General features: G+C 55.0%; 1 protein-coding gene across 2 annotated transcripts in view; it reads left to right on the top strand.

Annotated features, from left to right (window-relative positions):
- Window positions 1-694: 694 nt before the first annotated feature.
- The window catches only part of LOC138762187 (transcription factor Sp3-like), a 92,814-nt gene continuing 74,842 nt past the window's right edge, over window positions 695-18,666 (top strand). Inside the window, exons 1-3 of one of the 2 annotated variants that reach the window (XM_069935749.1) lie at window positions 695-786; window positions 874-965; window positions 1,167-1,262. In XM_069935749.1, the coding sequence (XP_069791850.1) occupies window positions 780-786; window positions 874-965; window positions 1,167-1,262 (195 nt within the window). In that variant the 5' untranslated portion in view covers window positions 695-779. The remainder of the gene's footprint in view (window positions 787-873; window positions 966-1,166; window positions 1,263-18,666) is intronic. The other variant, XM_069935750.1, reaches the window with a different exon arrangement.

Genomic DNA, 18,666 nt, shown 5'->3' with positions numbered 1-18,666 from the left:
GGACGTGCAAAGGAGGATCAATAGGTATGGTGGCAAAAGGTGAGGAGTGGTGAATAGGTCAGCAACACCATTGCCTCGGACTCCATGGTCGAATCGGTTTTCAAGTAGTCCTGAGGTCGACGGACACCAGGGCCTTTCGCTGAGGAAGCCACGGGGCGGCCATCGTATTTGAAAACGACTCGAGGATGCAGGGACGTGGGACTTTGTCCACTGGCGCCCGATTGCTCAGCCACCGAAATGGCGCCAGAGCGTGGCTCGCGCCTGGCCGGAGCATCGCTTCGCCTCAGGCACCGCAGCTCCGGGTGCGGTCCGGCGTCGGAGCGGTCAGCGTCGAGGTGCGACCTCCCAGCCGCCCACAAACCCCGCCCCCCGCCAAGAAAATGACACGACCTCAACGCAACCGGATGAGCGGAACCCGTTGTGATGGACAGCCTCCTCTCCCAATCAGCGCGCGCCTCGGCGGCCCGTCGGGCCCAATGAGCCGAGGGCGCGAGGGGCGGGATTTCCGCCACCGCGTTGGGTTGACGCGGCCCCCAAACGTCGCGCGCGGGGGGAGGAGGGCGGGGGGTTCTTTTTTTTTCCCCCCCCTGACTTCGCGCGCGCGCGCGCGAGCGAGCCCCCCCCCCCCGGACGGTCCCGGCTCCAAGCTCCACCCTTCGCCGTTCCTCGCACCGTCAATCAAAGCGGCGGCACTCAGGAGCAGACCCGAGCGAGGCTCGGCCCCCGCCGGAGAAGGGCACCATGTCGCGCGTGTAAACGTCGCCCCGCCGCCGATCGCGATGACTGGTACGTGGGTGCGGGCGGCAGGCCCGAGGCCCGAGGCCTCGTCGTGGCTCTCCCGACCCTTCATTTCTCTTTGTCGTTCCTCCGCAGCTCCAGAAAAGCCAGTGAAGCAGGAGGAAATGGCTGCGCTGGACGTGGACAAGCAGGGCGAGTATCTGCAGCACCGGAGCACCGTGGCACAGGTAAGGGCGGCCCGGGCTCCCCTTTTGTCTCCTCGGGAGGGGGAGGGGGAGATGGAGGGGGGGGGGGTCGGGACCCGGACCTCGGGGTCTTGCTCACACGTTTAAATTTGATGTGCACGGTGAACTTCCTGTGTCAGCCCCGCACTAATTCACACCCACTTTCCTCCTGAACCCGCCCCCCTGTGGGTCGAACATTCACAGCCGTCACCACTTGCACTGCTGGCAGCGACGTGCAGCAAGATCGGCTCGCCGCCCTCGGACAGCGCCGGAGCAGGCGCCGCAGTTGGAGCCGGGCTGGTGAGTGAGTCCATCCTCGCATGGGCAGCGGCACGCACTCAAACCGCTGACCGGAGTCTCTGCACCCCCCCCCCCCCGCCACAAAGAAAGCCCTGCCCTCCCCCCCCCACAAAGAAAGCCCTGCCCTCCCCCCCCACAAAGAAAGCCCTGCCCTCCCCCCCACAAAGAAAGCCCTGCCCTCCCCCCCCCACAAAGAAAGCCCTGCCCTCCCCCCCACAAAGAAAGCCCTGCCCTCCCCCCCCCACAGAGAAAGCCCTGCCCTCCCCCCCCCACAGAGAAAGCCCTGCCCTCCCCCCCTCAGAGAAAGCCCTGCCCTCCCCCCCTCAGAGAAAGCCCTGCCCTCCCCCCCTCAGAGAAAGCCCTGCCCTCCCCCCCTCAGAGAAAGCCCTGCCCTCCCCCCCTCAGAGAAAGCCCTCCCCCCCTCAGAGAAAGCCCTCCCCCCCTCAGAGAAAGCCCTCCCCCCCTCAGTGAAAGCCCTCCCCCCCTCAGAGAAAGCCCTCCCCCCCTCAGAGAAAGCCCTCCCCCCCTCAGAGAAAGCCCTCCCCCCTCAGAGAAAGCCCTCCCCCCCTCAGAGAAAGCCCTCCCCCCCTCAGAGAAAGCCCTCCCCCCTCAGAGAAAGCCCTCCCCCCCTCAGAGAAAGGCCTCCCCCCCTCAGAGAAAGGCCTCCCCCCCCTCAGAGAAAGGCCTCCCCCCCCTCAGAGAAAGGCCTCCCCCCCTCAGAGAAAGGCCTCCCCCCCTCAGAGAAAGGCCTCCCCCCCTCAGAGAAAGGCCTCCCCCCCTCAGAGAAAGGCCTCCCCCCCTCAGAGAAAGGCCTCCCCCCCTCAGAGAAAGGCCTCCCCCCCTCAGAGAAAGGCCTCCCCCCCTCAGAGAAAGGCCTCCCCCCCTCAGAGAAAGGCCTCCCCCCCTCAGAGAAAGGCCTCCCCCCCTCAGAGAAAGGCCTCCCCCCCTCAGAGAAAGGCCTCCCCCCCTCAGAGAAAGGCCTCCCCCCCTCAGAGAAAGCCCTGCCCTCCCCCCTCAGAGAAAGCCCTGCCCTCCCCCCCCCCACAAAGAAAGCCCTGCCCTCCCCCCCCCCACAAAGAAAGCCCTGCCCTCCCCCCCCACAAAGAAAGCCCTGCCCTCCCCCCCCCACAAAGAAAGCCCTGCCCTCCCCCCCCACAAAGAAAGCCCTGCCCTCCCCCCCCACAAAGAAAGCCCTGCCCTCCCCCCCCCACAGAGAAAGCCCTGCCCTCCCCCCCCCACAGAGAAAGCCCTGCCCTCCCCCCCCCACAGAGAAAGCCCTGCCCTCCCCCCCCCACAGAAAGCCCTGCCCTCCCCCCCTCAGAGAAAGCCCTGCCCTCCCCCCCTCAGAGAAAGCCCTGCCCTCCCCCCCTCAGAGAAAGCCCTGCCCTCCCCCCCTCAGAGAAAGCCCTGCCCTCCCCCCCTCAGAGAAAGCCCTGCCCTCCCCCCCTCAGAGAAAGCCCTGCCCTCCCCCCCTCAGAGAAAGCCCTGCCCTCCCCCCCTCAGAGAAAGCCCTGCCCTCCCCCCCTCAGAGAAAGCCCTGCCCTCCCCCCCTCAGAGAAAGCCCTGCCCTCCCCCCCTCAGAGAAAGCCCTGCCCTCCCCCCCTCAGAGAAAGCCCTGCCCTCCCCCCCTCAGAGAAAGCCCTGCCCTCCCCCCTCAGAGAAAGCCCTGCCCTCCCCCCTCAGAGAAAGCCCTGCCCTCCCCCCCCCCACAAAGAAAGCCCTGCCCTCCCCCCCCCCACAAAGAAAGCCCTGCCCTCCCCCCCCACAAAGAAAGCCCTGCCCTCCCCCCCCCACAAAGAAAGCCCTGCCCTCCCCCCCCACAAAGAAAGCCCTGCCCTCCCCCCCCCACAGAGAAAGCCCTGCCCTCCCCCCCCACAGAGAAAGCCCTGCCCTCCCCCCCCCACAGAGAAAGCCCTGCCCTCCCCCCCTCAGAGAAAGCCCTGCCCTCCCCCCCTCAGAGAAAGCCCTGCCCTCCCCCCCTCAGAGAAAGCCCTGCCCTCCCCCCCTCAGAGAAAGCCCTGCCCTCCCCCCCTCAGAGAAAGCCCTGCCCTCCCCCCCTCAGAGAAAGCCCTGCCCTCCCCCCCTCAGAGAAAGCCCTGCCCTCCCCCCCTCAGAGAAAGCCCTGCCCTCCCCCCCTCAGAGAAAGCCCTGCCCTCCCCCCCTCAGAGAAAGCCCTGCCCTCCCCCCCTCAGAGAAAGCCCTGCCCTCCCCCCCTCAGAGAAAGCCCTCCCCCCTCAGAGAAAGCCCTCCCCCCCTCAGAGAAAGGCCTCCCCCCCTCAGAGAAAGGCCTCCCCCCCTCAGAGAAAGGCCTCCCCCCCCTCAGAGAAAGGCCTCCCCCCCTCAGAGAAAGGCCTCCCCCCCTCAGAGAAAGGCCTCCCCCCCTCAGAGAAAGGCCTCCCCCCCTCAGAGAAAGGCCTCCCCCCCTCAGAGAAAGGCCTCCCCCCCTCAGAGAAAGGCCTCCCCCCCTCAGAGAAAGGCCTCCCCCCCTCAGAGAAAGGCCTCCCCCCCTCAGAGAAAGGCCTCCCCCCCTCAGAGAAAGGCCTCCCCCCCTCAGAGAAAGGCCTCCCCCCCTCAGAGAAAGGCCTCCCCCCCTCAGAGAAAGCCCTGCCCTCCCCCCTCAGAGAAAGCCCTGCCCTCCCCCCCCCCACAAAGAAAGCCCTGCCCTCCCCCCCCCCACAAAGAAAGCCCTGCCCTCCCCCCCCACAAAGAAAGCCCTGCCCTCCCCCCCCCACAAAGAAAGCCCTGCCCTCCCCCCCCACAGAGAAAGCCCTGCCCTCCCCCCCCCACAGAGAAAGCCCTGCCCTCCCCCCCCCACAGAGAAAGCCCTGCCCTCCCCCCCCCACAGAGAAAGCCCTGCCCTCCCCCCCTCAGAGAAAGCCCTGCCCTCCCCCCCTCAGAGAAAGCCCTGCCCTCCCCCCCTCAGAGAAAGCCCTGCCCTCCCCCCCTCAGAGAAAGCCCTGCCCTCCCCCCCTCAGAGAAAGCCCTGCCCTCCCCCCCTCAGAGAAAGCCCTGCCCTCCCCCCCTCAGAGAAAGCCCTGCCCTCCCCCCCTCAGAGAAAGCCCTGCCCTCCCCCCCTCAGAGAAAGCCCTGCCCTCCCCCCCTCAGAGAAAGCCCTGCCCTCCCCCCCTCAGAGAAAGCCCTGCCCTCCCCCCCTCAGAGAAAGCCCTGCCCTCCCCCCCTCAGAGAAAGCCCTGCCCTCCCCCCCTCAGAGAAAGCCCTGCCCCTCAGAGAAAGCCCTGCCCCTCAGAGAAAGCCCTGCCCCTCAGAGAAAGCCCTGCCCCTCAGAGAAAGCCCTGCCCCTCAGAGAAAGCCCTGCCCCTCAGAGAAAGCCCTGCCCCTCAGAGAAAGCCCTGCCCCTCAGAGAAAGCCCTGCCCCTCAGAGAAAGCCCTCCCCCCCTCAGAGAAAGCCCTCCCCCCCTCAGAGAAAGCCCTCCCCCCTCAGAGAAAGCCCTCCCCCCCTCAGAGAAAGCCCTCCCCCTCAGAGAAAGCCCTCCCCCTCAGAGAAAGCCCTCCCCCCCTCAGAGAAAGCCCTCCCCCCTCAGAGAAAGCCCTCCCCCCCTCAGAGAAAGCCCTCCCCCCCTCAGAGAAAGCCCTCCCCCCCTCAGAGAAAGCCCTCCCCCCCTCAGAGAAAGCCCTCCCCCCCTCAGAGAAAGCCCTCCCCCCCTCAGAGAAAGCCCTCCCCCCCTCAGAGAAAGCCCTCCCCCCCTCAGAGAAAGCCCTCCCCCCCTCAGAGAAAGCCCTCCCCCCCTCAGAGAAAGCCCTCCCCCCCTCAGAGAAAGCCCTCCCCCCCTCAGAGAAAGCCCTCCCCCCCTCAGAGAAAGCCCTCCCCCCCTCAGAGAAAGCCCTCCCCCCCTCAGAGAAAGCCCTCCCCCCCTCAGAGAAAGCCCTCCCCCCCTCAGAGAAAGCCCTCCCCCCCCCTCAGAGAAAGCCCTCCCCCCCTCAGAGAAAGCCCTCCCCCCCTCAGAGAAAGCCCTCCCCCCCTCAGAGAAAGCCCTCCCCCCCTCAGAGAAAGCCCTCCCCCCCTCAGAGAAAGCCCTCCCCCCCTCAGAGAAAGCCCTCCCCCCCTCAGAGAAAGCCCTCCCCCCCTCAGAGAAAGCCCTCCCCCCCTCAGAGAAAGCCCTCCCCCCCTCAGAGAAAGCCCTGCCCTCCCCCCCTCAGAGAAAGCCCTGCCCTCCCCCCCTCAGAGAAAGCCCTGCCCTCCCCCCCTCAGAGAAAGCCCTGCCCTCCCCCCCTCAGAGAAAGCCCTGCCCTCCCCCCCTCAGAGAAAGCCCTGCCCTCCCCCCCTCAGAGAAAGCCCTGCCCTCCCCCCTCAGAGAAAGCCCTGCCCTCCCCCCCTCAGAGAAAGCCCTGCCCTCCCCCCCTCAGAGAAAGCCCTGCCCTCCCCCCCTCAGAGAAAGCCCTGCCCTCCCCCCCTCAGAGAAAGCCCTGCCCTCCCCCCCTCAGAGAAAGCCCTGCCCTCCCCCCCTCAGAGAAAGCCCTGCCCTCCCCCCCTCAGAGAAAGCCCTGCCCTCCCCCCCTCAGAGAAAGCCCTGCCCTCCCCCCCTCAGAGAAAGCCCTGCCCTCCCCCCCTCAGAGAAAGCCCTGCCCTCCCCCCCTCAGAGAAAGCCCTGCCCTCCCCCCCTCAGAGAAAGCCCTGCCCCTCAGAGAAAGCCCTGCCCCTCAGAGAAAGCCCTGCCCCTCAGAGAAAGCCCTGCCCCTCAGAGAAAGCCCTGCCCCTCAGAGAAAGCCCTGCCCCTCAGAGAAAGCCCTGCCCCTCAGAGAAAGCCCTGCCCCTCAGAGAAAGCCCTCCCCCCTCAGAGAAAGCCCTCCCCCCTCAGAGAAAGCCCTCCCCCCTCAGAGAAAGCCCTCCCCCCTCAGAGAAAGCCCTCCCCCCTCAGAGAAAGCCCTCCCCCCTCAGAGAAAGCCCTCCCCCCTCAGAGAAAGCCCTCCCCCCTCAGAGAAAGCCCTCCCCCCCACACAGAAAGCCCTCCCCCCCTCAGAGAAAGCCCTCCCCCCCTCAGAGAAAGCCCTCCCCCCCTCAGAGAAAGCCCTCCCCCCCTCAGAGAAAGCCCTCCCCCCCTCAGAGAAAGCCCTCCCCCCCTCAGAGAAAGCCCTCCCCCCCTCAGAGAAAGCCCTCCCCCCCTCAGAGAAAGCCCTCCCCCCCTCAGAGAAAGCCCTCCCCCCCTCAGAGAAAGCCCTCCCCCCCTCAGAGAAAGCCCTCCCCCCCTCAGAGAAAGCCCTCCCCCCCTCAGAGAAAGCCCTCCCCCCCTCAGAAAGCCCTCCCCCCCTCAGAGAAAGCCCTCCCCCCCTCAGAGAAAGCCCTCCCCCCCTCAGAGAAAGCCCTCCCCCCCTCAGAGAAAGCCCTCCCCCCCTCAGAGAAAGCCCTCCCCCCCTCAGAGAAAGCCCTCCCCCCCTCAGAGAAAGCCCTCCCCCCCTCAGAGAAAGCCCTCCCCCCCTCAGAGAAAGCCCTCCCCCCCTCAGAGAAAGCCCTCCCCCCCTCAGAGAAAGCCCTCCCCCCCTCAGAGAAAGCCCTCCCCCCCTCAGAGAAAGCCCTCCCCCCCTCAGAGAAAGCCCTCCCCCCCTCAGAGAAAGCCCTCCCCCCCTCAGAGAAAGCCCTCCCCCCCCTCAGAGAAAGCCCTCCCCCCCTCAGAGAAAGCCCTCCCCCCCTCAGAGAAAGCCCTCCCCCCCTCAGAGAAAGCCCTCCCCCCCTCAGAGAAAGCCCTCCCCCCCTCAGAGAAAGCCCTCCCCCCCTCAGAGAAAGCCCTCCCCCCCTCAGAGAAAGCCCTCCCCCCCTCAGAGAAAGCCCTCCCCCCCTCAGAGAAAGCCCTCCCCCCCTCAGAGAAAGCCCTCCCCCCCTCAGAGAAAGCCCTCCCCCCCTCAGAGAAAGCCCTCCCCCCCTCAGAGAAAGCCCTCCCCCCCTCAGAGAAAGCCCTCCCCCCCTCAGAGAAAGCCCTCCCCCCCTCAGAGAAAGCCCTCCCCCCCTCAGAGAAAGCCCTCCCCCCCTCAGAGAAAGCCCTCCCCCCCTCAGAGAAAGCCCTCCCCCCCTCAGAGAAAGCCCTCCCCCCCTCAGAGAAAGCCCTCCCCCCCTCAGAGAAAGCCCTCCCCCCCTCAGAGAAAGCCCTCCCCCCCTCAGAGAAAGCCCTCCCCCCCTCAGAGAAAGCCCTCCCCCCCTCAGAGAAAGCCCTCCCCCCCTCAGAGAAAGCCCTCCCCCCTCAGAGAAAGCCCTCCCCCCCTCAGAGAAAGCCCTCCCCCCCTCAGAGAAAGCCCTCCCCCCCTCAGAGAAAGCCCTCCCCCCCTCAGAGAAAGCCCTCCCCCCTCAGAGAAAGCCCTCCCCCCCTCAGAGAAAGCCCTCCCCCCCTCAGAGAAAGCCCTCCCCCCCACAGAGAAAGCCCTCCCCCCCCCACAGAGAAAGCCCTGCCCTCCCCCCCCCCACAGAGAAAGCCCTGCCCTCCCCCACTCAGACAAAGCCCTGCCCTCCCCCCTCAGAGAAAGCCCTGCCCTCCCCCCTCAGAGAAAGCCCTGCCCTCACCCCCTCAGAGAAAGCCCTGCCCTCACCCCCTCAGAGAAAGCCCTGCCCTCCCCCCCTCAGAGAAAGCCCTGCCCTCCCCCACTCAGAGAAAGTCCTGCCCTCCCCCCCCTCAGAGAAAGCCCTGCCCTCCCCCCCTCAGAGAAAGCCCTGCCCTCCCCCCCTCAGAGAAAGCCCTGCCCTCCCCCCCTCAGAGAAAGCCCTGCCCTCCCCCCCTCAGAGAAAGCCCTGCCCTCCCCCCCTCCGAGGAAGCCCTGCCCTCCCCCCCTCCGAGGAAGCCCTGCCCTCCCCCCCTCCGAGGAAGCCCTGCCCTCCCCCCCTCCGAGGAAGCCCTGCCCTCCCCCCCTCCGAGGAAGCCCTGCCCTCCCCCCCTCCGAGGAAGCCCTGCCCTCCCCCCCTCCGAGGAAGCCCTGCCCTCCCCCCCTCCGAGGAAGCCCTGCCCTCCCCCCCTCCGAGGAAGCCCTGCCCTCCCCCCCTCCGAGGAAGCCCTGCCCTCCCCCCCTCCGAGGAAGCCCTGCCCTCCCCCCCTCCGAGGAAGCCCTGCCCTCCCCCCTCCGAGGAAGCCCTGCCCTCCCCCCTCCGAGGAAGCCCTGCCCTCCCCCCTCCGAGGAAGCCCTGCCCTCCCCCCCTCCGAGGAAGCCCTGCCCTCCCCCCCTCCGAGGAAGCCCTGCCCTCCCCCCCTCCGAGGAAGCCCTGCCCTCCCCCCCCTCCGAGGAAGCCCTGCCCTCCCCCCCTCCGAGGAAGCCCTGCCCTCCCCCCCTCCGAGGAAGCCCTGCCCTCCCCCCCTCCGAGGAAGCCCTGCCCTCCCCCCCTCCGAGGAAGCCCTGCCCTCCCCCCCTCCGAGGAAGCCCTGCCCTCCCCCCCTCCGAGGAAGCCCTGCCCTCCCCCCCTCCGAGGAAGCCCTGCCCTCCCCCCCTCCGAGGAAGCCCTGCCCTCCCCCCCTCCGAGGAAGCCCTGCCCTCCCCCCCTCCGAGGAAGCCCTGCCCTCCCCCCCTCCGAGGAAGCCCTGCCCTCCCCCCCTCCGAGGAAGCCCTGCCCTCCCCCCCTCCGAGGAAGCCCTGCCCTCCCCCCCTCCGAGGAAGCCCTGCCCTCCCCCCCTCCGAGGAAGCCCTGCCCACCCCCCCTCCGAGGAAGCCCTGCCCTCCCCCCCTCCGAGGAAGCCCTGCCCTCCCCCCCTCCGAGGAAGCCCTGCCCTCCCCCCCTCCGAGGAAGCCCTGCCCTCCCCCCCTCCGAGGAAGCCCTGCCCTCCCCCCCTCCGAGGAAGCCCTGCCCTCCCCCCCTCCGAGGAAGCCCTGCCCTCCCCCCCTCCGAGGAAGCCCTGCCCTCCCCCCCTCCGAGGAAGCCCTGCCCTCCCCCCCCTCCGAGGAAGCCCTGCCCTCCCCCCCTCCGAGGAAGCCCTGCCCTCCCCCCCTCCGAGGAAGCCCTGCCCTCCCCCCCTCCGAGGAAGCCCTGCCCTCCCCCCCTCCGAGGAAGCCCTGCCCTCCCCCCCTCCGAGGAAGCCCTGCCCTCCCCCCCTCCGAGGAAGCCCTGCCCTCCCCCCCTCCGAGGAAGCCCTGCCCTCCCCCCCTCCGAGGAAGCCCTGCCCTCCCCCCCTCCGAGGAAGCCCTGCCCTCCCCCCCTCCGAGGAAGCCCTGCCCTCCCCCCCTCCGAGGAAGCCCTGCGCCTCCCCCCCTCCGAGGAAGCCCTGCCCTCCCCCCCTCCCTCCCCCCCCCTCCCTCCCCCCCTCCCTCCCCCCCCTCCCTCCCCCCCCTCCCTCCCCCCCCCTCCCGAGGAAGCCCCGCCCTCCCCCCCCCTCCCGAGGAAGCCCCGCCCTCCCTCCCCCTCCCAAGGAAGCCCATCCTCCCTCCCCCCTCCCTCCCTCCCCCCCTCCTCCCTCCCCCTCCCTCCCCCTCCCCTTCCTCCCCCCCCTCCCTCCCCCTCCCCCCCAAGAAAGCCCTGCCTTCCCTCCCCCTCCCCCCAAGAAAGCCCTGCCCTCCCTCCCCCTCCCCCCAAGAAAGCCCTGCCCTCCCTCCCCCTCCCCCCCAAGAAAGCCCTGCCCTCCCTCCCCCTCCCCCCCAAGAAAGCCCTGCCCTCCCTCCCCCTCCCCCCCAAGAAAGCCCTGCCCTCCCTCCCCCTCCCCCCCAAGAAAGCCCTGCCCTCCCTCCCCCTCCCCCCCAAGAAAGCTCAGCCATCCACACTGCGAACTCGGACTTTGCTGTTGATGTATATTAATATGCGGAGCCAGACCGTCGGGGTGAGATGGCAAGTGAATGCCAGGGTGATGTAAGTTCCAACATGAATCGACTTCCTTCGTCTCCCCTTTGGGATTTTGAATGCTAAACCTACAGTGCTGGGGGAATTGAACTCTTTTCACAGTTTTAAAGGCGTTTAGACAGACTTCACCCCAGCGCATATTGTCTGAGGTTGGTACAAGCAAACTAAATGTTATACCATTGACAGTTGCCATTTCGGCAATCATCTGTATTGCATTTTGTTTTTTAAAAAGTTGCGATGCAAAAAGGGGTAGTAATTCAACCCATTGTCTGTTTTTTTTAAAAAGAGTGCACCAGTCGAATCACAATTTCCAATATATAGTTCATAACTTTGGATAACTCTTTTCAGACAGTGGATTCCAGATGCCAAGTATTCTGGGTGAAACATCCCCCCCCCCACCCCGCCTCATCTTTAATACTCTACTGTTGCTTTCAATTTACTCCAGCTGTTTTTCTTCCTTGGCCATTTTTTCTATTACTTTAGAGCTGCAATTTCTATCCAAGAGACTTTTAAAAGTGTCCATTGTACCAGCCTACACCACCACCCATGACAGTGCATTCTGGGCATCAATCACTCTTTGTTTATTTTAAAAAAACCTCTGACATTTCCCTTAAACAAATGTCCTCTGATATTATTGCTGTCCTGGGAAAAAATTGTTTCTATCCACCCTTTCTATGCCTCTCATAATCTTGTACACCTCTATTAAGTTGCTTCTCCCTGTTGCTTAGTCTTAGTTTGGTTAACCTTTATTCATAAGACATCTTCTCCAATCCAGGCAACATTGTAGTAAATCTATTGCATACCCTCTAAAACTTCCATATCCTCCCTAAAATGAGGCAACCAGAACTGAACACAACACTCTTGAGTGTGGTCTAACTTAAGTTTTATAGAGCTGCAACATTATTTCATGGCTCCTGAGCTCAGCCCTCTTATGAATGAAGGCCAGCACACCGTATGTCTTAGTCACCCTATCAACTTGTGCAGCAATCTTGAGGGATCTGTGGACAGACCTCAGAATCCCGGTGATCCTCCACACATGAATCCTGCTGTTAACCACATACTCCTGCTGCAAGTTCGACCTTCCATAGTGAATTGCTTCATACTTACCTGGATGGAATTCCATTTGCCACCTTTCCACCCAACTCTGTATCTTGTTCATATTTCTATTATTACCGACAATGAACTTCTACGTTATCCACAACTCCACCTACATTTGTGTCTTCTGCAGATTTACTGAAATGCCCCTTCCACTTCTTTGTCCCAGTCATTTATAAAAATCACTGAGCAGGGTTCACAGAACAGATCTCTCTGGAGCATCACAAATCATTGACTTGCAGGAAGAATATGCTCCATTTCCTACCACCCTTGACCTTCTGTGGCCAACCAATTGTATAATGGATGCAGCCAAATTCCAATTTTTTTTTTTAGGATGATCCAACCACAGGAAACCTCGACAACCGCTTTACTAAGATCCAGGTACACCACATCCACTGCCCTACCATAATCTGTGTCTTTTGTCACCTCAAAAAACACTCATTTAGGCTCATGAGGTGTGACCTGCCTTATGATGACGATCCCTAATAAGATTTTGCTCCTCCAAATTTTCATAAATCTTAACTCTAACTTAACCCCACTATGAGCAAATGTACAAGTGTGTGTGTGGCAAAACCATTACAGTTCTGGTATAATTCTGAAGAGATGATTTCAAAGTTCAGTCTTTTTTGTTTTAAAACTCAAATTTTTTAAATTGTTGCTCAACAGCAATTATGAAGTAGATGTGAGGCATCAGACCTCTTATGAGCTCATAAATTTACTTGTAATTTTCAGAGAATTCTTTTTTCATATGCATGATTTTCCCCTCTTGCATGGAGAGTTTAGTACTTGTGTTTTCTTCCACGATGATTTTTTTTGAAGACTTTATTTAAAATTTTATAACATGAATACAATAGAGAACTACATTTAAAGAAAAATTTTTTAAAAATTAAAATGGTATGATTACAATATTACATCAGAAAACTGCACAAAATAACCCCCCCCCGTTAATTGTAACACAATATTAGTAATCTAATTTAAAATTAGTCCAGCCCCCCCCCCCCCCCCCAAATAAAGAGTGAAGAGTTAATAAAATTAACAATATTATATATGGAAAAAAAAATACCCACTTACAAAAAAAAAGAGATAAAACTTAACCTAAAAAAAAATTCTAACAAAAATTTTTTTTTTATCAATACTAAAATATCACGCTTAAACATATATTTAAATCAAACTTAAATGCATATAATTAGCAAACGGAGTCCACTTTAACTTATAAAAAGACATCTTATCCTGAATTGAAAAAGGTGTCTTTTCCATAGTCAAAACAAAATTTCATCTCCAAATACCACTTATCTAAAGTTAATATATTTTTATTTTTCCAAGTAAGTGCTATACATTTCTTAGCCACGACTAAAGCTAAATAGATAAAGGAAATCTGATAATCCTCTAGACCTAAATCAATTAATGATTGTATGTTCCCTAATAAAAATATATCGGGATCTAATACAAGATGGATATTATATAAAGTGATAAAAATAGATTGAATTCCTTTCCAAAACTGTTGCAATCGATCACAAAGCCAAACAGTATGCAAAAAAGTATTGGCCGTCTGATCACATCGAAAACAAGAATCCAACTTACTAAGACCAAATTTTTAAAATTTCTCCGGCGTTAAATATAGCTGATAAATAAAATTATAATTAATCATCGCTAGTCTAGTGTTAATTAATTTCCGAATACTATTCTAACAAATTTCCATCCAAGCTTCTTCAGCTATTTTATGTCCTAAATCTTTTTCCCATTTCAACTTATCTTTATCCCAGTCTTTTTTACTATCAATTTCTTGTAAAATACAATACAAATCAGATATATATGCCCAAGCAAGGGTTTGAAGTGCCATGTAGAAATGGACACAGCAGGACTGCCCCATCTCTCAGAGACAGTTGGAAGTGGTCATTCTCTTTCAAAATCCATTTATTCTGTGTTCCCCTTTGACCAAGAGTTATTGTATCTTCAATCATGTCTCAAAAATGTCTGTTTTCAGTAATATCTTCTCTGAAAATGTCTTTAATCATGTAATATGACATCACACTGTCTTTGAAGTTTATTTCAAAGTTATTTCATCTATATGCTGAAAGCATAAGGCTTCACCTCTTTGACCAACCAGCAGAATGGCTGTGCATGTACACAGATGTTTCTGAGCAAACATCTATTGTTCAATGGAGAACAGTCATGAGACTTTTATGACTGTTAACAGCTTTGAATTAGCGATTACCCTGTCTCTTTAAGCAAACCGACTTCCAGCAGAACAATGACAAAGCAGACTTTTTGACTTCCAAAATGGTTTCCCACTGAGTGCAATTGTGTGCTTGTGTGTGATCCAGTCCATCTATAAAATAACTTCACTAAAAGTATATATTTTTTAGCTAAAGATTAATAACACAATTCTGTCACAATGTTACAGTAATTTTTGAAGGAGTTGATGGTGGAATAACATTTGTTCAGTTAATTTCTTTTGAACTTGTGTCAGCAAGTCTTGATACACATTTGTTTGTAAACCATGCATGGAATACTGAGGAAATTCCTACTGCTGTTAGAATAAGTAAAATTGGCATTTCTTTATGATCAATACCGTATTTTCACTCGTATAACGTGCACATACCACGCGGGTGTAGTATTCCAAATTCCAATTGGCAAAAGCAATTTGCATTTAAGTGGGACATGAGACAAAGCATAAACCAGTGTCTGCCACAGTTAATCACCTGCAATTAGCACCCAATCAACTTCCCAATGATATCCTGTGCAACACATTAACAAGCTTTGGTGAGGAATCAATTAAATAGATCAAAGACTGGCGTCAGGGTTGAGCAGGATTTTAATTCTAATGTCTCAAATCAGAGGCACTTGATATGTTAATCTCCTCCCTCAGGGAGGAGTCTGGGCAATTAAATTGATATGTGCAGTGCCCTAGCCAGAATGTCCTGTTTCTAGGAATACCATGGCATTCAGTACAGAGATATGCCCAAGATCAAAATTTCCCATGCCCACAATAAATTGTACAGGTTCTTTCAATGCCACTATTATGTTCCCACGCTCACTATAACTTTCCATGCTCGCTATAAATTGCTGGCATGTCTTTCTCATGGCTGCTATTGTGTGCATTCTTTCAACATGTAAAAATATTCTCATATACTACACACATGTACGTAAACGCGCGGGAGGGGGGCTGATTTGTAAAATTATGTGTAAAAATATGGTGTACAAGCTTCTTTTGTCCCTTTCAGTTTAACTATTATGGGAGTGTGGCAATTTACTTTAAGAAAAATTGTATTTTTCTTCTGTGGTGGTCCAATGGAACAAAAATTGTATATTTTCATATGAATGTTCTTGTGAGCACAGAAACATTTCAGCATTTTACTACTTTGAATCCTTAAGCATATTGGATTGTGTTTTATTTTGGACATTGGTTCTCAGTCACTGGTTGCTTTATAGTATTTTGTTAAAATTGTGCTTGGAAAGAAAACCAGTTGCAAATGTTTTTTTCTAGCCTTTTTATTGTTTGCATCTACTGTAAGCAAATTCTTGTGCACTATTCACCTGCCTGAATAAAAAGGTGGAGATGGGGTGGAGAAGCCAGGGAGAGGATCACAGGATAACAGGTAAAAGATACAGATGGGAGGGTATAAGAGAAAAAGCTGAGTAGTAGTGGGGAGAGGGGACCTCTCTGATAGAGAGAGAGTGAGGAACTGGAGGAAAGGAGACATGGGGAAAAAGAAAGGGGGGAGGACTTAACAGAAATTGCAGAAGTCGACGTTAATGTCATTGATTGGGGAGTGCCCAGGTGGAATATTAGGTGTTGAGGGTGGTCTCAGTTTAGCAGTGCATGAGGCATGGGGTGCAGAATTGAAATGGTTAGCAGCTGAGAGGTCCCTGCTATTGCAGTGGACAGAGTGAAGGTTCTCAACAAATGTTTCCCAGTCTTTGTTCAGTCTCACCAAGGCGACAATGGGAGCACTGAATGCAGTAAATGACCTCTGCAGATTCACAAATGTGACTTCAATTGGAAGACTGTTTAGGGCCTTGAATGTTGGAGAGAGTATAAGTATAGCATTTCTTATAGACCCTGTGGAAAGAGGGGAGGGGAAGATGTTCTTGATGGAGGAATTACATAATAGATAGTCGAAATTGTGGGGGATAATATATTGGTTGCAGAAGCTGGTAGCTTGGTAGATGAGGACAGGCAAATTGCCCTTATGTTTTGGGGCAGATGTGGCCAGGGCAGATGAGTGTGGAATAGAGGAGATATGGATTAGGGCTAATTTGATGACAATTATGCAAAGTCATGTTTTATTTTGAGGAAGAGGGTCATTTTTGATCTTCTGGAATGGAAGATCCCACCAGCATCCAACATTTTGTCCTCCACAATTTTCATCACCTTCAAGGTGATCTCACCACCAGAGACACAACTTCCCCTCTTCTCCCTTCTTTGCTTCCGCAGGGATTGATTGTTCCCTCCAGGACTCCCTTGTCCACTCATTCCTTCCCTTTAATCGCCCCCTCACTACCTGGACCCTAACTGGGAGATAGCTTCGTTGAGGATGTTTGTACTGTCCACTTCAATAATGGGAACTCCCAGTGGCCAACCATTTCAATTCCACACCCCATTTCTATAGCATGTCTGTCCATGGCCCCATGCACTGCCAAGCTGAGACCACCTATAAATTGGAGGAACAGCACCTAATATTCTGTCTGGTAGTTTCCAACTAAATGGCATTAACATCGACTTCTCCAGTTTCTGTAAGGGCCCTCTCCTGTCTTTCTTTCCCAATCCCTGTGTCATCTTTCCTCCAGCACCCCATCCCCTTTCTCTCGAGAGAGCTACCCTTTCCCTCCCATCCATATCCACCTATGACTTGTTGCCTGCTTAATTTCAAGTTTATTATCCTGATTGTACATATACAATCTGATGAAACAATGTTTCCAGACCATTGTGCATGCACGTAAATAAAGTAAATATTTTAAAATATTTGGGATGATTGTCACAGTTACAGGATACTGTTCGGCAGTCTCACAGCCTGTGGGAAGTAGCTATTCACCAGCCTGGCATTCCTGATTTTGTGCTTCTGAGCCACTTTCTTGATGGTAGTTGGTTGAAGATACTGTGTGGTGAATGAAAAGGTTCTTCTATAATTCTTAAGCCCTATTTAGACAACACTCCCAGTAAATCTTGACTACAGAGGAAAGGAGACCCCAGTGATCTCTGTTTTAATGATCCTCTGTAAAGACTTCCTGTCTGATGCTTTGCAGCTTCCATACCACATGATGATGCAGCCAGACAGGATACTCTCAATTGTGCTTCTGTTAAAGGTTGCCAAGATGGGGGCCAGTAGCCTTTCCCTTCTCATTTTCCTTAGGAACTGTCAGTGCTGCTGTGCCTTACTGACTAAGGAGGAGGTGTTGAGAGTCCAGGATATGTCGTCCTTTCTATGCATTCCAAGGAATTTTGTTCTCCAATCTCCATGACAGATCTGTTGATGTGTAGTGTAGAATGGTCAACCTTCGTCCTCCTGAAGTCCACAATCATCTCCTTTTTCTTGTGCATGTTGCGACTCATTGTTGTTCTCACACCATTTTGCCAGTCTTTCAACCACAACTCCTTATTGTTGCTGATGAGACCAACTATTGTATAATTTGCAAATGTAATGATTCTGTTGGAACTGAATGGAGTAGTGTAGTTGTGAATCAGCAGTGTGAACAGTAGTGGGCTAACCACACAGCCCTGAGGTTTGCCAGTGCTCAACATGATGGGACTTGGTTTTGCTGCCAACCCGGACAGACTGTGGTCGCTCTGTCAAGAAATCCAGAATCCAGTTGCAGAGAGGTGTGTTGACTCCCATGAGGACAGTTTATACACCAACCTCCGGTATGACTGTGTTAAATGCTGAGCTGAAATCGATGAGGCATATGAGGCAATGTTCTCCAGGTGGGTTAGAACGGTGTGGAGAGTCAAGGCTATTGTGTCATCTGTGGACTTATTTGGATGGGAGGCAATCGGGAATGGGCCCAATGTTGCTGAAAGGTATACTTTAATGCATTCCATCACCAGCTACTCAAAGAACTTCATGATGACCACTGGAGTGTGGTCATCTCGTCCGGTTACAATTGCTTTCTTGGGGACTGGGATGATGGAGGACTGGTGCTTCTCCCCTACCCCTTCTGTCCTCCTCCCCCTACCTTTTCCTTTAGGCACCTACCTACTTTCTGTTCATACTTTGATTTAAGTCTCGGGTCCAAAATGTTGGTTAAGTACCTTTATTTCTTATAACGCTGCGTGATCTGTTAAGTTTCTCCAGCACTTTTACGTATTGGATGACAATGTTAGCATCTACACACTTTCCCGTTTAATTCCCCCACACCAAGCCAAGTTTGTCAAATATAATGTTGGATCCTGACGGTAGGTGTTGATGATGGCATTACTCTTTTGTTTCATGTATCAATATATTCCTGTTTTTACAATATGGCTCTCGTAGAACTATAGGCATATTTGATTGTGTTTACTCCGATATGTGCCAGATGAGCACTGAATGTAAAATGGGCTTTTCTAATTCTGTGGCATCATTGAGTTCTACTGCTAATTTTAATACTCTGGCAGGGAATGGGCCAACTTGGTTTTTAAACCTGAATTTGAATCTAAGTTGCATTCAATGATGATACATTTCCAGTTTAATTTCTAGCCAAATTGTGGTATCTCACATATCTTGGTGATTATCACTTCCATGACTAACCAGTTAATCAAATGTCCAAAGATAGTGGTGTGTACTTTATCAGTTTTCTCTTCTGTTCTGCTTAAAAAATGTTAACTCCAAGTAACTAATTTCATAAGTTGACATCCAGGAATAGTTGCATTATTTTGGTTTTTTTTATTTACTGGTAATTCACCTGGTCAATTAATTATTATGTTTCTTGCATGGTGGAATACCTTGAGGAAGTGAAATTGATACCCCTAGAGATAATTATGACTGTTAAAATTGTTAGTTTGCTGTCTTTGTTAATTTGTGCTTAATGGAATTGCCATCATGAAATGATCGGTGATAGTTTTAATTGACAATTAACTATCCAATTTATCATACCTTGGGGAGCTTCTGAAATATGTCTTGGCTTTTCTGAGTGAGGGCTAAACAGGCAGATTTAAGGTCTTAAATGCATTTTGTTACTGAGTGCTGATGTTTTTAAAAAAGAGCCCTGTAATCAAGATTAAGACATTAAAAAAAAGAAGCAGGGGTAGGCTATCCAACCTGTCAACCTGCTCCCCCAGTCAATGAGATCATGGCGATCTCATTGTTGACTTAATTCCAACTACCTGCCTTTTCCCCATATCCCTTAATTCCTTTAAGTAAAAATCTATCTAACAAATCGTAAATATGTTTAATAAAGTAGCCTCAACTGCTTTCCTGAGCAGAGAATTCCACAGATCCACTACTCTGGAAAAAGTTTTTCCTCATATCTGTCTTAAATCTACTCTCCAGAATCTTGAGGCTGTGTCCCCTAGTTCTGGTCGTACCAACCAGTGAAAACAATCTTCTTGCTGCCTCTATCTATCCCTTTCATAAT

The sequence above is a fragment of the Narcine bancroftii genome, chromosome 4 (genome assembly GCF_036971445.1).
Source record: "Narcine bancroftii isolate sNarBan1 chromosome 4, sNarBan1.hap1, whole genome shotgun sequence".
Taxonomy (NCBI): Eukaryota; Metazoa; Chordata; class Chondrichthyes; order Torpediniformes; family Narcinidae; genus Narcine; species Narcine bancroftii.
This window is presented reverse-complemented; position numbering and strand designations above follow the sequence as displayed.